The sequence below is a fragment of the Notechis scutatus genome, chromosome 6 (genome assembly GCF_049901735.1).
Source record: "Notechis scutatus isolate UNSWTSFEM ecotype Mainland chromosome 6, rNotScu1.2, whole genome shotgun sequence".
Lineage (NCBI taxonomy): Eukaryota > Metazoa > Chordata > Lepidosauria > Squamata > Elapidae > Notechis > Notechis scutatus.
In genome coordinates this window covers 22,145,511-22,167,295 of record NC_142014.1, presented here as the reverse complement: position 1 = coordinate 22,167,295, position 21,785 = coordinate 22,145,511, and the positions used below count along the sequence as shown (strand labels likewise).

At 41.9% G+C, this 21,785-nt stretch overlaps 1 protein-coding gene across 7 annotated transcripts; it reads right to left on the bottom strand.

Moving 5' to 3' along the window:
• Positions 1–238: 238 nt before the first annotated feature.
• On the bottom strand, positions 239–21,551 carry NUP50 (nucleoporin 50). 7 transcript variants are annotated; one of them, XM_087969492.1, is made up of 8 exons: positions 19,857–21,551; positions 18,859–18,977; positions 14,792–14,875; positions 12,138–12,336; positions 8,028–8,696; positions 4,424–4,505; positions 3,016–3,134; positions 239–705 (listed from the first exon to the last, which is right to left on the bottom strand). In XM_087969492.1, the coding sequence occupies exons 2-8, from the start codon at positions 18,925–18,927 to the stop codon at positions 500–502; spliced, it is 1,428 nt and encodes a 475-aa protein (XP_087825618.1). In that variant the 5' UTR covers positions 18,928–18,977; positions 19,857–21,551; the 3' UTR covers positions 239–499. The 7 variants fall into 7 exon arrangements, with proteins under 7 accessions (XP_087825618.1, XP_087825619.1, XP_087825622.1 ...); XM_087969493.1 differs by having other exon boundaries at positions 20,685–21,551; XM_087969496.1 differs by having other exon boundaries at positions 4,424–4,502; positions 20,685–21,551.
• Between the last annotated feature and the right edge of the window lie 234 nt (positions 21,552–21,785).

The window sequence follows — 21,785 nt, the reverse complement described above, 5'->3', positions numbered from 1 at the left end:
AAAATCAAAGTTCTCCCAACAGTTGTTACTTAAAAGCAAAGGTTTTAACAGAACACAAACTGTAAAAGGAATTTCCCTAATAGGAAAAGCTTTCAAATCCAGATGGAAAATAACAGTTTGCCTATCTTATTTTTCCCCTTCTCGAACACATAATTTTCTTGCTACACCATCTGTAGATGAATAGGTACGAATTGGGGGGCTTTTAGCAACTTTACTTTTCATGTACAATCAATCGAGGTTTTTTTTGCATTTCGTATGCAAGTTTTATTGACAGATGGTTTGCACAGTAGATATTTCGAATTGGAAGAGGAGAAAAGATCCATGCTAAGGTTATAAGTTTCATCGGCCACCTTCTATTTTTTTGCCCCTCATTCAAACCCTTCAGAAATTCTAAGACAGTCCTTAAAATAGGAGAGCAATGAGTTAAAAAGTTACTACTAGAGAGTCAAGTGGGGAAAAGAGCGGCAACGGTTCCACCCGAGACTGGAAACGCCAAGTCTCAGGCCTCCTCTTTTTTCTCCAGCAAGATTTTGTGCAACTCATCTGCATCTTCACTTGTTTTGACCCTTATCAATATGGGCAGGGGGGCTGTGGCATTCTTCTCGTCGATGGGGGGGTTTGGGACACAAACAATGAGAACGTTGTTCTTCCCCGTTCTCGAGCACGGCATCTTGGGAGGCAGCAAAATATTCAGCAATATGTTGCCTGCAAGGAAGGAAAGTCAAATTTACTGTGGGAAAACAATGAAACCTAACTTGAATTATAGGTAGTCCCTGGCTTTGTGACCGTAATAGAGTCTGCAATTTCTATTACATCACGACGGTTATAAATTGAAGCATCCATGCGGGGTGGTTGTTAAGTGAATCCAGAAATCTTTTAGGTGAAGCCATTCATTCCTTTGGGTGGGTTTGTTTTTTTGTGGGGGCCAGAAACTGGCTGAAAAGGCTAAAAATCACACCACCTCTAAAGGTGAGCTTGTTGCTAAGTGTTCTGACCCGTCCTTTTCAAAAAAATCAAACACAATCCAAAAGGAAGAGAAACCTTGTAATGCTTTTACAAAATAATTAGCTGTAATAAGCACAAGCCTTGCCAAACTGCAAGACTTTCCAGAAGATACCAGAGAAGAAATAATTTGCAATACAAGAATCTTCAAATACAAACTCAGGATACTGTAATGTCCACGAGGCTGAGTTTCAAAATGACTTTGCCTTCTACAAAGTACGTTCGTTTCACAGCTGGCTTTTATCTTCTTGAAAGAGGGGCCATTATCTTGCAGCCTTACTCCCGAGTCGCCAGTGCTGTTGTAGCTGCTCTTTCTTCTGAGCAATCCTTTGTGCACACACACTTGGCACAGGCTCCTTGGGAACCTCCTCATCACTGCTACTTGCCCCCACACTCTCTGAAGGCAGCAGTCCACTCCCTAATGGTCCTGGCCTCCTCAGCCATACGCACCTGCTGCCAGCTAACCACAACACTAAGCATCTGATGATGCCTGTGTGTGTGTGTGTGTGTGTGTAACCTAGTAGCTATTTGACAGACATAAGGGCCAAAATTACACATTTATATCTATTGGGCTTATGCAGCATAATCTCTCACTATAATTTAGTGGCCCTTTTCTTAAAATAATTTCACACATTCCTTTAAAAGTATCCAGGGTTGTATGAGTCTGGGGATATAAAAAATTAATTGAAATAAACATTGGGCAGGTTCATGGAGGGAAGGCCTGTTTATTGGGATAAGGTTACTTTGGTCGTCTTAGATGAATGGTTCACACTGGGAATGTACCCATAATACTTTTGCTGGGCCTCTTGGTGCATTCTGATACCACCAACCTTTCAGGGTTCCTGGGTGGAATGGGACTGCTTTCCAGAAGGCCCAATCTTTGCAGAGATTAATTCTCAAGATCTTCTTCTCAAATGCTCTCTCCTTTTTATTTACGTGCAAGGGACCTGCCTACAGCATGTCACGGGGCTTTATAGTTTTGAATAAGAACAAACTGAACCCGATTCCAGATGAGCAGAGCCTTGGTGTCACTCAAAACCAGCTTTCCTGGACAGTGTTACATCTCCTCTGGAGATTCGAGCGTGTACTTTAGATGTGTTCCCTGGATGTTTGGGCTTCCAACAGTTCATGAGATATAGTTGAGACCGATGGGGAAATCTCAGACCTAGCAATGTGATCTCTTCCTTCTTTTCAACTCAGATGACCTACTGCAATGTATTTTAGGTAGGTGGCTCAGCTTTTGAAGTGCCTGGAAAGAGCCTCTGGAATGAAGCTGGTCTGGCTTATGAAGCATGCAACTCTTACAACCAGTTCATTACTACTAGTGAAACTACTAGCGCAGGGGTGTCCAACCTTGGCAACTTTAAGACTTGTGGACTTCAACTCCCAGAATTCCTCAGCCAGCAAAGCTGGCTGAGGAATTCTGGGAGTTGAAGTCCACAAGTCTTAAAGTTGCCAAGGTTGGACACCCCTGTGCTAGCGTGTTTTGGGACACAGTACAAGGATTTGGTTATAGCCGATAAAGCCCAATTTGACTTGAAACAAGCCAGCAAAAAGACCATACTGTGTCTTAGTGTTACGTACTTAGCGTTACTCAGGCATTCAGATTTTCTCTTAGGCTATCAGGTATACACTGGCAACATGAGAAGGCTTTTCTCAATATTGTTAGCAAGTTCTGAAAAAGTTTCTGCTAGAAGGGATTCAGTTAACTCCCCTTATGTTCTTCTAACAACGTGCAACACATTTTTATTTAGACCAGTGCTTCTCAACCTCAACAGCTTTTAAGATGTATGAGCTTCAACTCCCAGTATGCTGGGTAGGGAATTTTAAGGACACCTTGGATGTTTTGCTACTTTTTGTTATACTTTCATTGTTTTAAATTGTGGGGGGTTTGTTCCATAATACGGTTTAAATTGTGTTTTTAGCCAATCAATAATTCATGGATTTTTGAAAAGCCTAAACCCTATAATAAAGGCGTATTTTGCAAAACAATTTTTAAGAAAAGTCACATACCTAAGTTGGTATCTGCCCTTATTAATAACTGAGTCTTCTGATTGCTGGAGGGTTTTAAATGTAACGTTCCTACTCCCTTTTCTTTAAATTCGTTATCTTTCTTGTAAAAGACTTTGCACCTAAAAGAAAGAAAGAAAGAAAAAGATTGGGTCCTGCAACATTATCTTGGGACACATATTTTCGCCTTCATTCATTATTAAAAAAAGCACATTGTCTGGGAAGTGAAGGTACACATATTGAAGATGCCCTCGACTGAACCTGTACCAAGATAACGAGTTAATGTTTTTTTTTTTAAGTATCTTGTATTAGTTTTCAAATATTATTCTGGAGGATCTACAGAAATCAATGAGTTCTTTTTCATTCTGACTGAATCACATGTCAAAAGGATTCAAAATTCATGTAGGTCACTTTCAGGAAATAGACCAGAAGCAGCTGAATGAAGATAAATACTTCCATTAAGCATATTCTGTAATAAATGCAACCAACTGGTAAATGCAAGCAGTTGAGTTGTAAAGAAACAGAATGCAAGCGATACAGGTAGTCCTCAAATTATAATCCAGCACTTAGCGACCATTCAAAAGCTCTGATGTACCTACCTGGGGGTTACACACAACCCAGATTCAGAGTTCCATCAGTTGCCCCTCCCCATGGTCCTGTAACCACACTTCGGGCACTCAGGAATTGGGCTGCATTTACTGTGATTTGCAGTGTTTCCTGGCCATGTGACCGCATTTGAGAACGGTTTTGTCACAAGCCAGCATTTATTTCCAGTTTCTGGCAAAACCATGCCCACAGCGAAGCACTGGGTGACTTTATGATCATGGTGTTCACTTAAAAAAAAAAAAAACTTCATAAAATTGGATCGGTCACACGACCCATCCACTTTACAACCATGACCAGGTATGAATGTCAGCAGCAGGCTCCATTAGGGTCATAACTTGAGGATTTCCCACATAGTAGCTAAAGCAATTGAGGTAGCCGCATACCATGTTATAAAACTTAGTATACGCATAAAGGTAAAGATTTCTCCTGTCCAGTCATATCCAACTCTAGAGGACGGTGGTCATCTCTATCTCTTAGCCGAGGGAGCCACTCTTGTTTGAAAGCATTTCCGTGGTCACGTGGCCAGCATTATACCCCATGGCACATGAAAAGCTGTAACCTTCCCACTGATGTGGTACCTATTTGTCTACTTGCATTTGCATGCTTTCGAACTGCTAGGGGGTCAGGAGCTGGGGCAAGGAACAGGAGCTCACCCATTGTACAGCACTTGGGTCTCAAACCCGAGCTCTCAGCTTTCCAGCTGACAAGCTCAGCAGTGTTAACCATCAACCCATCGTGCCCCCTTTTGATACATGTACACAATGCTGATCATGTAGCTTTACTTGCAAGCCCCAAAGCAACTCACTTCTTTGAGTAAAAGGCGTCCTCTTCTTTGACTTCATTAATGACTACTTTGGGAGGCTCTTCCTCCTCTTCATCAACCCCTGCTGGGAAAAGTATTTCAGATCAGAATTACATTTCATGCCAGAAACTTTACTGTTTGGGAAACTGTACTGCTGTATGTAAAAAAATCTTGTTGGGTGTGGGCCCTGAATGAAAATATATGGAAATATTTCAGAGGCATTCAAAACATTTTGTATTTCGAAACGTTTGAAGCTTAAAAACAGTTATTTCCAGCCTGAATGCCAGCTCTTTGTTTTGTTTCTATCATATCAAGCTCATTTCCAACCATTCCTACTTCCCTCTGGTAAATTGGAACATCCCACTTTTGAATTTAAAGGGTGTACACACCTCTTTGATGCAATTGGCTCAAAACTGACCAATTTTTAGGATCTTTAGGACCTAATCCCAAGCATAAACCCCAAGACATCCAATCCAAGGAGGAGGTAGGGATGATGGAAAATAAGAAAAATTCAAATTCGAATGTCCTAGGACATTTAGGAAGCATACCGAGGGTAAGACATAAAGGACTTAAGATGCCTACATACTAATGCTCAAAGTTTGGGGAGCAAACGGGATATAGTTCAAGTAAACTTGGGAAAGATTCCATGGATGAAAATCTTAAATGGGAAAACAACTGAAGAAAGTTGGGCGACTCTGAAAAAAGTGATGATAAAAGACCTGTCCACCACAATGCCTTTGAAAAAGAAAAGTAATCAAAAAAGAAACCAGCACTCTCTGATAAACTGAAAGACAAAAAGGATACATATAAAGGATTGGAAAGAGGACACATAACTAAGGCAGAATACCAGCATATAGTCCAAATCTACAAAGATGAAATCAGGAAAGCTAACACTCAGAATGAACAGAGACTTGCAACAAATTTAAAAAATAATTAGAAATATAAATTAAAACAGGCAATAAAATGGTAAGAGATCACATGTCCACTCTAGATGAGTTCAAATCACCAGGATCAGGTGGATTACATCACAGGGTTCTGAATTAGCTGGTAGATGTGATCTTGGAACCATTGAACCATCTTCAACTACAGACCAATCAGCCTGATATCAACACATAGGAAGATCTTGAAAAGATAATCAGGCAACAAAACTGCGGACAACTGGAACAGACAAAGTTATAACCAGAAGCCAACATTTTATCAAAAACAGATCATGCCAAACAAATATTATTTCATTCTTTGTCAAAGTGACTAAATTAGCGGAACAGTGAAATGCTGTGGATATAATATACTTGGATTTCAGTAAGGCATTTGACAAAGGAGACCACAATCTACTTCTTGGTAAGACAGAAAAATGTGGGATAGACAACATCACCACCAAATGGATTTGTAACTGGCTGACAAACCACACTCAAAGTGTAGTCCTTAATGGAAATACATCTACATGGAGGACAGTAAGCAGTGCAGTACCCCAAGGTTCTGTCTTCAATATCTTCCTGAACAATTTAGATGAGGGAATAGAAGGAGAACTCATCAAATCTGCAGACAACACCAAGCTGACAGGAATAGCCAAAACCCCAGAAAACAGGCTCAAGATCCAGAAAGATCTCAACAACATGAACATTGGTCCCTATCTTATAAAATGAAATCCAATGGTTAGAAATGAAAGGTTTTACACTTAGGCAAGAAAAACCAAATGTACAGGTACCATTAGGTGAAACCTGGCTCAACAGCAGTAACTACAAGAGAGATCTAGGAGTCCTAATAGACAGCCACTTACATATAGCCCGCAGAGTGCTACAGCAGCCAAAAAAGCCAATGCAATCCTAGATTGCATTAACAGAGGGATGGTTTTGGTAAGACCACGCTTGGCATACTCCACCTAGTTTTGGTCACCACAATATAAAAAAAGACGTAGAGACTCTGGAAAGAATACAGAGAAGAGCAACAAAGATGATTAAGGGGGCCGGAGGCTAAAACATATGAAGAACAGTTGAAGAAATTGTGTTATGGCCAGTCTAGAGAAAAGAAGGTCTAGAGGTGACATGATAGCAGTGTTCCCATATTTGAGGGGCTGCCGCAGAGAAAAGGGGGTTAACCTATTTACCAAAGCTCCAGAAGGCAACACAAGAAGATGGAAATTAATCAAGGAGAGAAGCAACCTAGAACTAAGGAGAGATTTCCTGACACTGCAAAGAATTAACCAACGGAATGGCTTGCCGTCAGAAGTAGTGGATGCTCCACCATTGGAGGTTTTCAAGAAGAGATTGGACGGTCATTTGTCCAGAATGGCACAGGGTCTTCTGCTCAAGAAGGGGATTGGACTAAAACAGAGGTTCCCAACCTTTTCAGCTTGGCAGACTGGCGGGGGGGGGAGAGGGAAGAGACGAGATAGTTTTGTGCAACGGCAAGCGCCAGAGGTGGCCTTCAGCAGGTTCTGGCCAGTCCTGGAGAACCGGTAGCGGAAATTTTGAGTAGTTCGGAGAACCAGCAAATGCCACCTGGAGATTTCACAGTATCCTTCCCCTGCCACGCCCACCGAACCGGTAGTTTAAAAATTTGAATGCCACCACTGGCAGGCACCCATTATGAGCGAGCACATTCCATTTGTGCAAACGGCGCACACCACTCGTGCAAATGGAGCTGCACGCGCAAGTATGCTCACCTGCTTGCGCGGCCCGGTTTTGAAGAGGCCACGGCCCAGAGGCTGGGCATCCCTAGATTAGAAGACCTCCAAGGTCCCTGGCAACGTGGTTATTTGGCTATTTAGGCATCGATAACTTGAGTCCTTTTTGTATACGTTAGCAGGACTCCGGGGAAAGTTTGAGCCAGGCTTAAGACTGCTTGTCATAGCCTGCCAGCAGAAGCACAAAACACGCTCTGGCTAGTAGAAGGCAGCTTGGTGGCTGGGGACAAGCCACGAGGGGCTACAAAATGCTCCCTGGCAGTCCAAACAATTCCTCCCCTGCAGCTTCTCCCTTTCGATTCTCTGCAACAGAGAGATCGGGGGAAAGTACCTCGCATTTAATCTGGACACTAATGGACATGCAGCCAATAATCACCCCTCCCCAAACAAATGTGGTGAATGTCGACTCTCAAAACGACACTAGCCGAAGCCCTATTTTCTTGCTTTCTTTCTTAGTTGCCATAATTATTGGGAGGGGGACAGAGGGAGGGGGCTATGAAATGTACAATGCTTTGCTCCAATGTGCCCCTCATAACAAAGATAAGGGCGCCTAAGAACCAAGGCCAGATCTACGCACCCCAGCAGCGGCAGGAGGGAGTGCTGCCTGCTTGGTTGGCTAACGTGGCCTGTGACACAAGGGATGGTGGTGGACAGGATCTATTCTTTAATGATACCAAAAGCGTGGGGATTACTCAGTGTTGGTTTTACACCTGACCGTGCCGATAGGTTGTACCCAATATACAGGATTTTTGAGGAAGCCAAGGCCTCAGAGTCTTGAATTGGTTGGGAGCATTTACTCGGAACCATGACAGTGAATTTGTAAACCTTGACAGTCCAACCCCCAAACGAATGCAGGGACAGACCACCAGAGAGTTTAAATGGGACCACAGCGTTTCTCAATCTCTAAAACAACATCATACTCACCTTGTGCGTTGCCAGCCTTTTCGGCCGGAGTGTCTAATGCATTATTGGAAAAGGAAGAAGCCACCTTAGCCTGGCTTGCGTCTTTGCCAAACAACCCTCCATTTCCAGAGGAAAATGAGAATCCAGACCCGGTCGGCCCTGAACCCGGACCAGATTTGTCACTTTTGTCAAAAATGAACAAGGTGGTGGTGGAGGAGGAGGAAGAGGCAGCTGCCGGTTTGAGTTCTGTTTTCTTTTCCAATTCCGTTTTCTTCCCAGGGGCCTCCTCCAATTTGCTGCTGTTGAAGAAAAACGTGGAGCTCTGCGGGAGGTTCGTGCTCCCAAACGCAGGGCGAGGCTGAGCTTCGGAGGCTTTGCTGCCGCCGCCGCCACTTCCAGAGCTGCCGTTGCCATCAAAGCCCTGTTGCTCTATGTCAGCCAAGTATCTCTCATAGTCATGGAAGATGGGGGTCAGGTCACAGAGCGGGTTGGCATTGACATGTTTGACTATCCAGTCCCGTACAGAACAATTGAGGGCGGCCAACTGTTTATGATAGCTCTTCGAGTTGCAGGCTTTGGTCTGAGTGAGTCCGGGAGACAAGGGCTCTGGATTCTCACTATTGGCTTCCGTATGTGCAGAGGACTTCTCAACTCTAACATCATTTGCTGAGCCTCTGGAGACCACAGAATCTGGAAAAAAGGAAAATATCGAAGGACTGCTATTACAAACCACCTTTGTGGAGAATCACCTTTAAAAAAAAAAAAAAAAAAAGCAAGGGAGAGGCCTCCAAAATCTAGCAGCCTGTCTAAAAGCCACATTACCTAAACAAGTATGAGGCCAGCATTTTGATAGAAAGAATACTGAAAAAAAAAACAACCAGAAAAACCCGAACAATATAATCTTTGGACTCGCATCCAGCATCCTTCAAGACGTCAGAATGATTAAAACTCTAAGGAAAGTTCTATTAAATTAAACCACCTGTTGCTTTCTTGGTAACAAGCTTAGCTCTTTGCAAAATGGATCTTAACAAGCACTGCAATGTCTGCTGTCAAATAACAATATTTGGGGGGCTGGGTTGTTTCAGGGATTGCATTTTTAAAATATTAATAGAAACGCCCAAATGTTCAGGGACAAATTGGTAGCTTCATGATGAAGGATTTGGAAAAAAAATAGATTTCTCCAGGATAAATACTTCAGGTGAACTACTGTTCAAAACACATACTGTTCTTCATCTTTCCGCTGGAAACTGGTAGAAAAGTTACCCTTTTGATTGGGGACAATTTATAGCTGAATGTAAGGAATATAATCAGAGGACAAGCACAAAAGGGGCCCAGAGCCTCATGCAATTTAAGCAGCAGCGTCATATCCAAAAGCCAACCAGGACTTCTGCTTTAGGGATGGGGCAGGACAGGTAGAAGGATCACCCCACCTTATTGTGCCAACCTTCTTCACTCCGATGTCTACTGTAGAAAGAATGTAGTTTTCCCACAGCCGAGCAGCGGGATGTGGCAGGCTGGCTGACCGAGGAAGGAATCCCTCTTCGGCTGATTGATAATTTTTTTTTTACTTCTGTTTCCCTACCAGTCACAAAGAAGGAACTTCCGTCCACCCTCCTCACCCAGCCATCACAGAAATGCAGGTTTATAAACAACTTAGTTCAAAAGATGAGCAATCTGTAATTTCTATGGGCTTATTATATTATATGAGCCTGATGATGCAGTGGTTAGAATGCAGCATTGCAGGCTAATTCTGCTCGCACTGCCAGCAGTTCCATTCCTTCAATCCTGACCAGCTCAAGGTTGACTTAGCTTTCCATCCGCCCAAGGGCAGTAAAATGAGGACCCAGATTGTTGGAAACAATATGCTGTAAACGGCTTAGGGAGGCCTGTAAAGTGGTACATAAGTCTAAGGGCTACTGCAATTGCTATATACATAAATCTGCTCTAACGTGAACAGTGTTCTCTTCCCCAACATCTTTATTACATTCATCATACTGAGAGTAACTTTCTGAATTATACTGAAAAATAAAAGGCATGAGATCAGAGATAATTGAATCCATTCTTTTCCTGAGACCAAATTTCAAATTTAATAATCAGAATTGAGGATATTAAGGATAGAGGTGTTTTTGTTTTTTTTAAAAAATCCCATGATAGTAAACATCTCTTTAAAAACAACCTGAAATAAACCTGCATATAATAAATAAGATGCAATTTGGAGACAGGTAAGCAGATGATCAGAGGTTCTAAAAGCAGGGTCACCCTCTAGCCAGGCCTTGGGATCATCACTGAGCCCTTGCAAACCTACATGAACCTCATTTTCAACCCTCTTGAGATCTGGATCCAGACTCAATAAATGATTCAGATAGCGCTATTTGAATTGTAACCAGATCCAGCCGATTGGTATTTCTTAGTAACAAAAAAGCACGAACACTCATTTTCTCTCTTAGAGGTTCTATGTTTTATCTAACAACTGCTGCCTGTTATGTCTGGAAAGGTGTGAAGAATGGGGTCCAAATGGCACTTAGAAGAAGTACTTCTTTAAGGATGCAAAACATACATCACAACCAAAACCTTCCAAGAAAGGATCTTGCAGAATAACACCGAGACCAAGGATGGGTTTTGCAGCGTACCCCAAGTTCCAAACAGGCCCTCAAAACTTGGGGACTCAGTTCCAATGGCAATACTGGATGGAGGTAGCCCTTGACTTCCCACCATTTATTTAGCAACTGTTCAGTTACAATTTGAACAAAAATTAAGATGTGATCAGTCTTCGCACTTATATCCATCTTGCCATCCCCACAGCCACATGATTCACATCAATGTCCCACAGATGCTTTTGGGACATTTTGGGACTTTTGAGTCAACTGGATTTTCTGGTTTTTCTCTGGGGATGTTTCGCTTCTCATCCAAGAAGCTTCTTCAGCTCTGACTCTTCAGACATTTAGCTATATCCACTTTGGGATGAACCTCCTTCAAATGGTGAGGGAGTATGAGCGGATTTCCAGAAGAAAATTGCAGACTACAGGAACCATTTGCGCTTCAGTTTGAGATGCAGACAACAGACTCATCTCCAACAGCCTGCGCCTGTCTTCTACCGTGAAGGGACACAAGGCAGAGAACATCCTGCAGAGGCTCCACACCCATTTGCACTACTCAGATGACCCTGGGGACACAGATTAAACCCCCAAGTGGCTTCAACGACCCTCTAAAACAGGGGTGTCCAACCTTGGCAACTTTAAGACTTGTGGACTTCAACTCCCAGAATTCCTCAGCCAGCTTTGCTGGCTGAGGAATTCTGGGAGTTGAAGTCCACAAGTCTTAAAGTTGCCAAGGTTGGACACCCCTGCTCTAAAAGGATGCAAGTGACCAGCTGTCTGCAAGGAACATAAATCCTTCCATTCCCCACCATCCAATCAGAGCTGAAGAAGCTTCTTGGATGAGAAGCGAAATGTCTTCAAAGAAAAAACAAGGAAGTCCAGTTGCCTTTTGGGGGAAAAAAAGCATCTTTGGGAAAACTATTACCTGGATGACTGAGAATCTCCAGAGACAGATTCACATTAATAGTAGGACAGTTAGTCATCGGCACTTATTTGCAACATTTGAAGTATCAGGAGGTCACACAAAATTGCCATTGTGGCCTTCCCGACGACTTCCAACAGGCAAAGTCAATGGAAGAAGCCGGATTCTCTTAAGGACCGCATGGTTCACTTAACAACTGCAGCAATTCACTTATCAACAGTGGCAAAAAAGGTTGTATAATCGGGTATGACTGCCTTAACAACTGCCTTGCTCACAACAGAAATTGCCATCAAGGACTTACTGGATTTATGTTAAAATATAGCTTCATGCTACTAGATTAAATGCAGCTTTCTCCTCAGGTGACCCTTCCTTTTTAAACCATAGAGCAGGGGTCTCCAAACTTGGCAACTCTAGGACTTGTGGACTTCAACTTCCAGAATTCCTTAGCCAGCCATGCTGTCTGGGGAATTATGGGAATTGAAGTCCTCAAGTCTTAAAGTTGCCAAGTTTGGAGAGCCCTGCCATAGAGCATTTAAAAAAACATGTTTTTTATTGGAAGATATTAAGATTATTTCCCCCTAGTAAAAAAGAAAAGAAAAAGAATGAACTTACTAAATGTCGTTTCTGTTTCTGAAGTCGTCTTTAAGCTGGGGAGCGATGTGCTGTGTGTAATGCTGCTGGAGCTGCTGCCACCATTGGATAACCCTCCGAAAGATTTTGTTCCAGAGCCATTCCCGAAACCAGAAAAAATATTAGTCCCGGAAGGTAAAACGAAACCTTTAAATCCCTTAAAAGCTCCGCCACCTTCTGACTGGAAAAAAAAAAAAAAAACAGAAATAAGTTGTTCTGCATCTCTCAGATTACAAGGCCATCCTGTGCCTATTCAGAATTATTTTTTTCCATGAGGGCTGCATTTGCAGTAAACCCCAGATATTCCTGATGGCCACCGTAATCAGGAATCAGAAGCTGGTTCAAAGATAAAAGCTTAGTGCTACCTCTAAAATAGATTTCTTAGTTTATTTCTCCCAAATGTTGCTTGTCGTGGGCACTTTCCAGTTATTTCAGCCACTGCTTTTAACAAAAGGCCATTCCATTTCTACAAAATCTCCATGGAAGGATGCCTTTTTAAACTCAAAATATCTTGGGCAGGAGCCTCCAAGCATGTCTCCAAAGTAACATTTTGAAAAACCACTTTCCTTTTTTTTGAGCGACGCTCAGCACATTACAAGGCACCTTCTGTTGGACTTGGAGTTCACAGTGTGGCCTTTGAAAAGCCCGATTCTCTAGAAATGAACCATCAACCAGTGGGGCAGGGGAGGGGGCGAAACCACATAAATCCTATAATTACTCAACAGCAACTTAAAAATTTCTCCGTAAAAAGGTTCAAGTAGGATTTAGCATTGTTAAGTACTGGGAGATGATCAGATAATTAGATAGATAGGCAGATAGATTAGATAGATAGTATGATTCAAATTATAATGGATCACTGCTTTAAAAAACCACTCCATCGTGTCAAAAAGGTTAAAATATGATTTAGCATTGTTAAGTACTGGGGAGATGATAGTTTAGATCAGGGGTGTCCAACCTTGGCAACTTTAAGACTTGTGGACTTCAACTCCCAGAATTCCTCAGCCAGCAAAGCTGGCTGAGGAATTCTGGGAGTTGAAGTCCACAAGTCTTAAAGTTGCCAAGGTTGGACACCCCTGGTTTAGATAGATAGGCAGGCAGGCATAGTATAATTCAAATTATATTGGACCACTGCTAAAGAAAAATACCCCCGATTCCATCTCAGGGAAAATACCAACAGCATAAACTAGTCAATCCCCTGACCCAAAACTAAAGGCCATTAGCCATCTTTTCTTGCTGTACAAAGACAAATCAATAGTTAGTCAGAGCAGGCAAAATGTTTTTAATTCTAAATTCCCTGTTCTTATTTTAAAAGCAGGTTATTCTGACCTGCTGAAACAGAAATGTTTTGAATTCAGAATGTTCTACACATCCTTAATAGTAACACAGAGCTATTTTAGCCCTCTTCAAGCATTAAGTTACAAATGACTAAAGAGTACATAATTCTAAAAGATGATCTGTGTACTAGAGTGTTCACAAACCAATGTATGCCTCAGCTTCGCAGTTTCAGGGAGGAAAATTTCCGCCACCGACTAGACTTGGAAATCATATGGATTTGCAGAGGATTAGTTCCTAAGCAGCCGTGGACCGGACCCCTGTACTAGAGTGTTCACAAACCAATGTATGCCTCAGCTTCAGTTTCAGGGAGGGCAATTTCACTAGACTTGGAAATCATATGGATTTGCAGAATTAGCAAAGCCTGGAGGAATCTGAGGTTCAAAACCACATTTAAAAATTGCTGAAGTTAAAAAACATTGAGTTCAGTCCCTAGATCCTACTAGCTCTTCCAGCATTTTCTTATGTCATAAACTGAGTTTGGAAAGAGCATATGGGATTCACTACAAATCAACAGGAATAAAAAAAAACAACCTGTTAAATAACAGCATTTTTAATTCCATAAATATTGGTTTTCCAATTCAGATGATTCAGATGCACATATAATAGAAGTTGAATAACTGTTTGGAATTATCAGAATCCTGAAGAAAGTACAATATTACATTCTGCCAACTAAGTTTTTACTATTAAAATATACAAGTGTTTACCAACATAATCCATTCCGTTTCTGGATGAGAGATTCAAGACTGGGAAGGGGACTCAATTTCCTTTATTATTAATTAGCGTAAGGCAGGGGTGTTAAACTCCCGTGGTCGTGGTGGTGTCACGTGACATATTGGGACTTCCCCCTCTTTGCTAAACCGGGTGTGGCCAGCGCAAGATGCATCCAGCCCGAGGCCCGGGAGTTTGACAGCCCTGGTGTAAGGGATCCATACAAATAGTGAAAAGCTAAGTTTTTTTAATAGTTGGACCTAACCACAAAAAGAAAGTTCTCTCTTCCCCAGCTGTTAGAAAAATAATGGCTAGAAACATGAAAATCTTCCAGAATTCTTATCTTCTTCAAATGCTCCCTCAGAGAGACATTTCATGCATTATGAATCTTCTAGAATTTCAAATGACATTTTGCATCAAAAATTTAAAAGAAATTCAATTCTATATTAGACTGAGTATGTTAGTCCAAGTATTTAGTTAAGATTTCTGTTTATATCATAAGCTAGCAGTTTGTGACAAAACTATTTTTAGGCAATGCAAGGAATTAGACAAATTAGCAGAAAGTTTGTTTGAAAATGATAAATTATATATACCTCAGTCACCAAATTTCTACGCTTTGCCTTCTTAATTGGTCTGTTTTTCAAAACTTCCTCACTGGCCACGGAGAAAGTTCCTACCTGCAGAGAATGTTTACATTGTTAGACAAGCAAAATGAAAAAAGCCTGAAAAAACAACTCCAGCGCTTTGATGTAATCATCTACCACAAGGTTCAACCTGTATTGCAATAAGCAATCGCTTGGCATATTCAAATTATATAACATCACTGAGGATGATTACTTAAGAATCATTTGTGGATATCATAGCTGCTGACTTATTCAAAATATTTAGAACATGTTTTCCATAAATATTTCCCAAAATATGTCAACTGACAGATTCCCTCAAATTAGTCATTATTTTTAAGAAGCATATTTATTGCAATTTACTCAATGAACTTTAGAAATCATTAAATTGCTTTCAGAAAAGCCGTAATTATTTCTATTTATAGATAACAAGGATGTCCTGTAAGAGATTCCAACATTCATGTTAGTTTTTAATTATGGAATTACTTCTTTCTTACACACACACACACACACACACACATATATATATATATATATATATATATATATATATATATATATATATATATATATATATATATATACTATATATATATACATATATATATATACATATATATATATATACACACACATATATACACACATATATACACCATATATACATACATATACATACATATATATATATATATATATATATATATATATATATATATATATATATATATATATATATATATATATATATATATATATATATATACATACATACACACACACACACACACATGTTTTCTGGGTTCTCGGGTACATACAGGCACGTTTGATGAAGTCTCATTCATCATCTTCAGGCTTCTGTCTTCAGCTCTGTGCTTCTCAGAGTGAGAATTCAATCAAACGTTCCTAGATACTTCAATCTTACGAACAACCAATAACCAAGATCACATACACACATATATATATACATATACATACACACACACACACACACACACACACACACACACACATATACATATACATATACATACATATTATATATACAGGATGAGTCTGCCTACCGAGATGAGGTGGACCGGTTGCTTTCGTGGTGTGGAGACAATAACTTGGTCCTCAACACCAATAAGACCAAGGAGTTTATAGTGGACTAGAGAAGGAACAGATCAGACATCCAGCCCTTGCTTATCCATGGAAACTGAGTAGAGCAAGTGGCCAGTTTTAAGTTTCTGGATGTTACCCTAAAAGAGGACCTGACCTGGGGTGCCCACATTGCAGCCCTGGTCAAAAGGGCCCAGCAGAGATTATACAACCTGAGGCTTCTCAGAAAACAACAAGTGAATGAAAAACTGCTGGTGACCTTCTACCGCTGCACCATAGAGAGCATTTTAACATACTGTACTTCTGTATGGTTTGCCAATTGCACAGGGGCAGATAGGAAAGCACTCCAGAGGGTGAACGTCATTGCACAGAGGATCATTGGTTGCCCTCTCCCCTCTTTGGAAGAGCTTTAGAGCTCCCACTGCCTTAAGAAAGTTCAGAAGATTCTCAAAGATCCATCTCATCCTGGGAACCCTTTTTTTTAAAACTATTACCATCTGGCAGATGGTACAGAATAATAAAAACAATGACAAATAGGCTGAAAAACAGCTTCTATCCCAGGGCAGTAGCTCTTTTGAATTCTGCTGTATAGTGCAGTGTTGGTGTAGTGTCGGGGGTTTCGGGTTCAATGAGTGAAGGATGAAGGATGTGTGTTTATGTTTATTTTCATGGTCATGATGTGCACTGAAGATGGTGTTTGATTTCGTTGTATGAGGTGCAATGACAATAAAGTAAACTAAAACTATATATAAAACCCACTTCATAGGTTAATCTTACAACTGCAACTGGCACCTGAATTTCTATTATAAGTTCTTGGGGTTGCAAGTCAAGCTGGACCCAAATTTATGACAATTTGTACAGTGGGCAGATTTTGCCAGAAGTTGGCCAAAAGGATTGCAAATTGCGATTATGTGGCTGTAAGATGCTGCAACCGGTTGTAAAGGAGAGCCAGCTGTCATGCACCTCAATTACCATCACATGACTGCAGGGGTTGATGTGACAGTCGTACGTGTGAGTACAGTTAGTAAGACCATTTTTCTGATGGTGTAGTCCCAGGTTGTAATTTTGAACTATCATTAAACCAAGAGACATAGTGTTGAGGACAATCAGTACATTCAAGAGCTCTAAATGGGCTACAGTGATCAGTCTAGTTATTCTCCTACAGCAACTGGGGGGCAGATTGGGCTGAGAAGGACAGGATGGGTAGTTCTGTCTCCCAAGGGGGATCCATGGCTGAAAGGGAAATGGAACATGGTTCTTGGAACAGGGCCAATCCAACATCTTCATGCTGCCCCACACTAGTAGATTTTGATTATAAACACAAGAATAACTTGGGCACACAGTCAAAGGATATAAACCAGTGTTTCCCAAGCATGGCAACTTAAAAGATGTACGGACTCTCCCAGAATACTCAAGCCAACATACTGGCTGAGGCATTCTGGGAGTTTGAAGTCCACACATCTTCAAGTTGTCAAGGCTGAGAAACACTCATGTGGACAATGATAAAACTTTCTCCATAACGGATGGAAAGGAATCAACAAATTTCCCCTCAGAGGAGAATGGAATTCTGAACTATGGTGCGATCCACAACATGGGGATCACAGGATCGCAGCCTACTTATGATTTACTCGAAATAATGAATAATCTTAAGCCAACTAAAGAATGAGTTAACATCTTAAGCAAACTGATGATAAAACATGGAAGACATGGAAGATATACACAAAGGATAGATAATTAAATCAAAATTTTCTAGAAAGCTCACACCACTGCTTGGAATAGTTACCAATTTTTATTGGAAGCATTCGCAAAATTCAGATCTGTTTGGAGAATTTGGAAGTCAGAATCATGCTGATATTATGTCAAAATATAACTTTAATAGCAGATTTCTCCTGTAGCTGTTACGTTGCATGAAACTGCAACATGAACTGAAACACAATTACCCAATGACACATGTGAATAAAAGCTACCCTAATTATACTGTTTTTCAAACTGTGTTTTGTTGGTAATATTCTCAATAGAAACAATTGCTTTATAGATTACTGATCTATATGACTAGCCATCTTGACTAAACATTGTGAAAGCCATCACTACCAAGACCTCAGCATCAATCCCAGGAAGAAACTCAGCCCTGTTACAACGCACTAACAGGATATATTAGGCAGAGAAAACAAATAGTTGAAATGATGCACATGGCTCCAGATTGGCTCTGCATGGTTGAAACCTTGCAAGATATTGGGGTGTAATTATCAAAATCTCAGGAGATTTTGAAGGCAATGCCATTACACAAAGAACCTACACAACCTTGCCATACCTGTGGCTCAGCACAAATGGGTGATTTCCTTCCCTTGCTCATCACAGAAGCACTTAAATGTGAGTTACTTTTTGGCTTGACTCCCTCATTAGTGAGGCCCCATCAGGGCAGATAATAAAGTTTAAAGAAGCTTGTTTCTGTATCATCAGGAATAAAACAGAGGTCCAAATTTCAAAGGTTACAATAAGCCCAGTTATAACTGGCTTGCATTACCAATGAAGTCTGCATGAGTTCATCTTTTTTAATCACACAAGACAGGTCAACTTTAATACAACAATAACCAATACACTGGTAACCCCAGACTTTTCATAGAGAGACAAATTATATGAAATGGATTTTTCCCTGTGTCTGTTTAGGTCTCGACTCTTGGTACATTCAAGAAAGAGTGGACAGACTGGCCCATTACCTTCCCAGTTTTGCAAAGTATTTTTTTTCCCATATACCAAAAATACAGTGACATACATTTGTGTACTTCACGTACTGTTGCTCTCTAAGTCAAAGGTCTCCAAACTTGGCAACTTTAAGACTTGTGGACTTCAACTCCCAGAATTCTGGGAGTTGAAGTCCACAAGTCTTAAAGTTGCCAAGTTTGGAGAGCCCCGTTCTAAGTTAATGAAATAGCGCTTACCTCCTCAGTTTCTTCTTCTTGATCCCAGTTTCTGTCAGTCAGCTCAGTCTCTGCCACTCTCTTAGCCATTTTATAGCACTACTGCATCACAGCAAGCAATAATTAGTTGTCTTTCAGATCTAGTTTTTAGAAAAAAGGATGACAAAACCAAGACCTTTATAGCCTGATAACCAAAGAGGTATTAAGTAGATTATACAACAAATATCTGAAACCAAAGATAGTAATAATGTTGCGTAACATTTCAGGTACCCTATTTACTAAGATACAATCTCAAGGAACTGTCACTTCTGACCAGCCAGAGCTGCTGCTACACAGATGAAATTGTGGAAGAGACAAAGTAAGCTACTTTGAAATCCCCCAGAAAAACTGGGATATGCCAGTAATAACAGTAACATGAGAATATGATCTGCTGAATGGCATTACTTATATTCCACATCTTCATACAGAATTGGGTTGTTGGAAGAGGCAAATTTAGTTCAGATGTCTCACTGTTGTTTCCCAGAGACACTGGTTCTATAAAAGCTATGAAGGATATGGATTTGGGAAGATTCTAGTCTATCTTGGGGCTTGAAGAAAAAGGAACGCCGAGTTACTTCTTGAGAGCCAAAATGCACATTGCTGACAGGTTGCAACTAACCATCATCCTTGCCACTATATGTACACATCTGATGTCTCTCTGGCTGGATGAAATACTATAAAAAGATACTATAAAAACAGCCCCAAAGTACTCTGGATGGCCAGGGTTTTTCACACAGCAACTCTTTGGTTCCTAATAAGGGAGGCATGCAAGTTCCACATCTTAAAGGGTTTTAAAAATAAAATAAAAAAAGTTAGCACAGTACAAAGCATCAACATCTGCTATGGAATTTCCAAGTATGCTCTAGTTCTTGCATACAGTCAAGAATTCTTAGGAAACTGAAAATGGTCACACCCCAGTGTGTTGTTTGGAAATGTGCATACATATCTTCCCCTAAAGCAAAAGTAAAACCATGGTTTACTTTTATATAGAGAAAATAGTGGGAGGACAGGTTCATTTTCTATTCTTCCATGAAGTTGTTTTGTGACAGGTCATCTTGCAAAGCAGCCACTTTATTAGACTTCCCACAGTCTCTTTAAAACTCCAGATTTATCCAATAGTCATCAAGTTTTATGTGTTTATTCCTGGCAGTAGGGATTCTGGATAGGAATTCTTGTTTGACCAACAAGATGTTTCTTTAAAGAATCTAGTGCCACCCAACCATAAATTGCACAGAAGCCTTCTCCTTGCAAATCTGGACCTCCACAAATATTTTCTTCCTGGTCTCCCTCCACTGAGAAGCCCCCACCAGCAAAACTGTGCCTGGATCTGCTACCCAGCTCTGATGGGTAGCTGATGAGGTCATAATGCTGTGGAGGAAAAGCAAGGATACCAAGCCTAGCCCAGTCAAACTGGCTGCCGAAAAGGGTTAAAAGCCAGTTTTCCAACCAACATGCCCCCAAAAGGATGATGACCCAAAGATCTGGGTCAGAAGCAACAAAATGACTCCTATGTGTCTGCAACAACCCCAATGCTGTGATTGCAGGTCCAAAATGGAGAAAGTAGTAAAGAAGAAAGAGGACCCCCTACAAGAGACTATATCACACATGCAGCGTTAGGAACAAGGCTTGGTTGCCTTAGTTTTGCTCCTTCCTCACACAGGAGGAGGGAGCCTGTAACCAAAAGACAGAATATGGAGCTACTTTTACTATACCATTTCAGACAAGTGACTGTCCAGTTTCTTCTTAAAAGCCTCCAGTGATGTAGCACCCGCAACTTCTGAAGGCAAACTGTCCCAATATTTCCTCACTTTTAGGACGTTTCTCTTTAATCCTAGGTTGCTTCTTAGTTTCCAAGGATTGTTTCTTGTCCTGCTCTCAGGTGCCTTGAAGAATAAGTTGACCCCGTTCTTTGTGGCAGCCCCTCAAATACTGGACTACTCTACACTTTCCAGAGGAGAAATAAATTCAGAATTAATACTAGGAACAGAAAAATACATTTAACGTGTCTCCACAACCATCTCTCTCTCTCTCTCTCTCTCGGCCAGCAGTTTTGAAATGAGGCTTTGTATTTCTCTCTACGCCATTGTTTCTCAACCGCATCACCTGGGTGGACTTCAATTCCCAGAATTCCCCAGTTGATTTATTTGGGGGGGTGGGGGTGAAGTCCATCTTAAAGGGGATGAGATGGCGAAACACCGCTCTACACTACAGCAAAAGCCAACAATGAACACTATCATTCAAACTGCGCGTGTTTTCACACGGCAGCCCCATCGGGGTCTTATCGGGCGTCCCAGGCAAGGCCTCCACCAGGGCCTTCCCGCGCTTTTCAGGGAAGCTCAGGCCACGCCCCCCGGCGCTTCCGGCTTGGGCTTCCCTACAGAGGGACGGTCTAGGCCTCCCCGCCTGCTGCTCCCTCCCGCTAGAACCGGAAGCTCCCGTCCAAGGGAGAAGCCATGGGCAACCCCCACCCCATCCTCAGTGCCAGTGGTGGGGGCCGGCTTTTCCAAGGCGGCGAAGGAAGGCGCTGAAAGCCCGCCCCCCCTCCAAGGGACCGCCTGCCATCGACAACCCACCGCCGCCGCCGCTCCTGCCCGGGCTTTCCCACTCGAGAGAGACCCACCGCCGATGGGCTCATGCGGCGACCGCTTCCTCCTGGCCGTAGCGCTCCCCGGGAGGAGCGGCAGCGGCTTCCGCTTCCGGCAAGCGCCGCCGCCCCGCCCTCAGGGAGAGGCGAGGTCGGCGCGTCGCGGGGCGTGGCCTGCGTCGCCTGGGCAACCGGGCGGAGGACTTTGAGGCTGGGGCGCTGCGCCCTCCTGCGCGTAAGGATATCGGATGCCGATTACCGGTTTCGTGCCGGGATGGGAGACCAGCTGGAAATCCCAGGGCTCGAAGGGGTGGTCGGGACACAC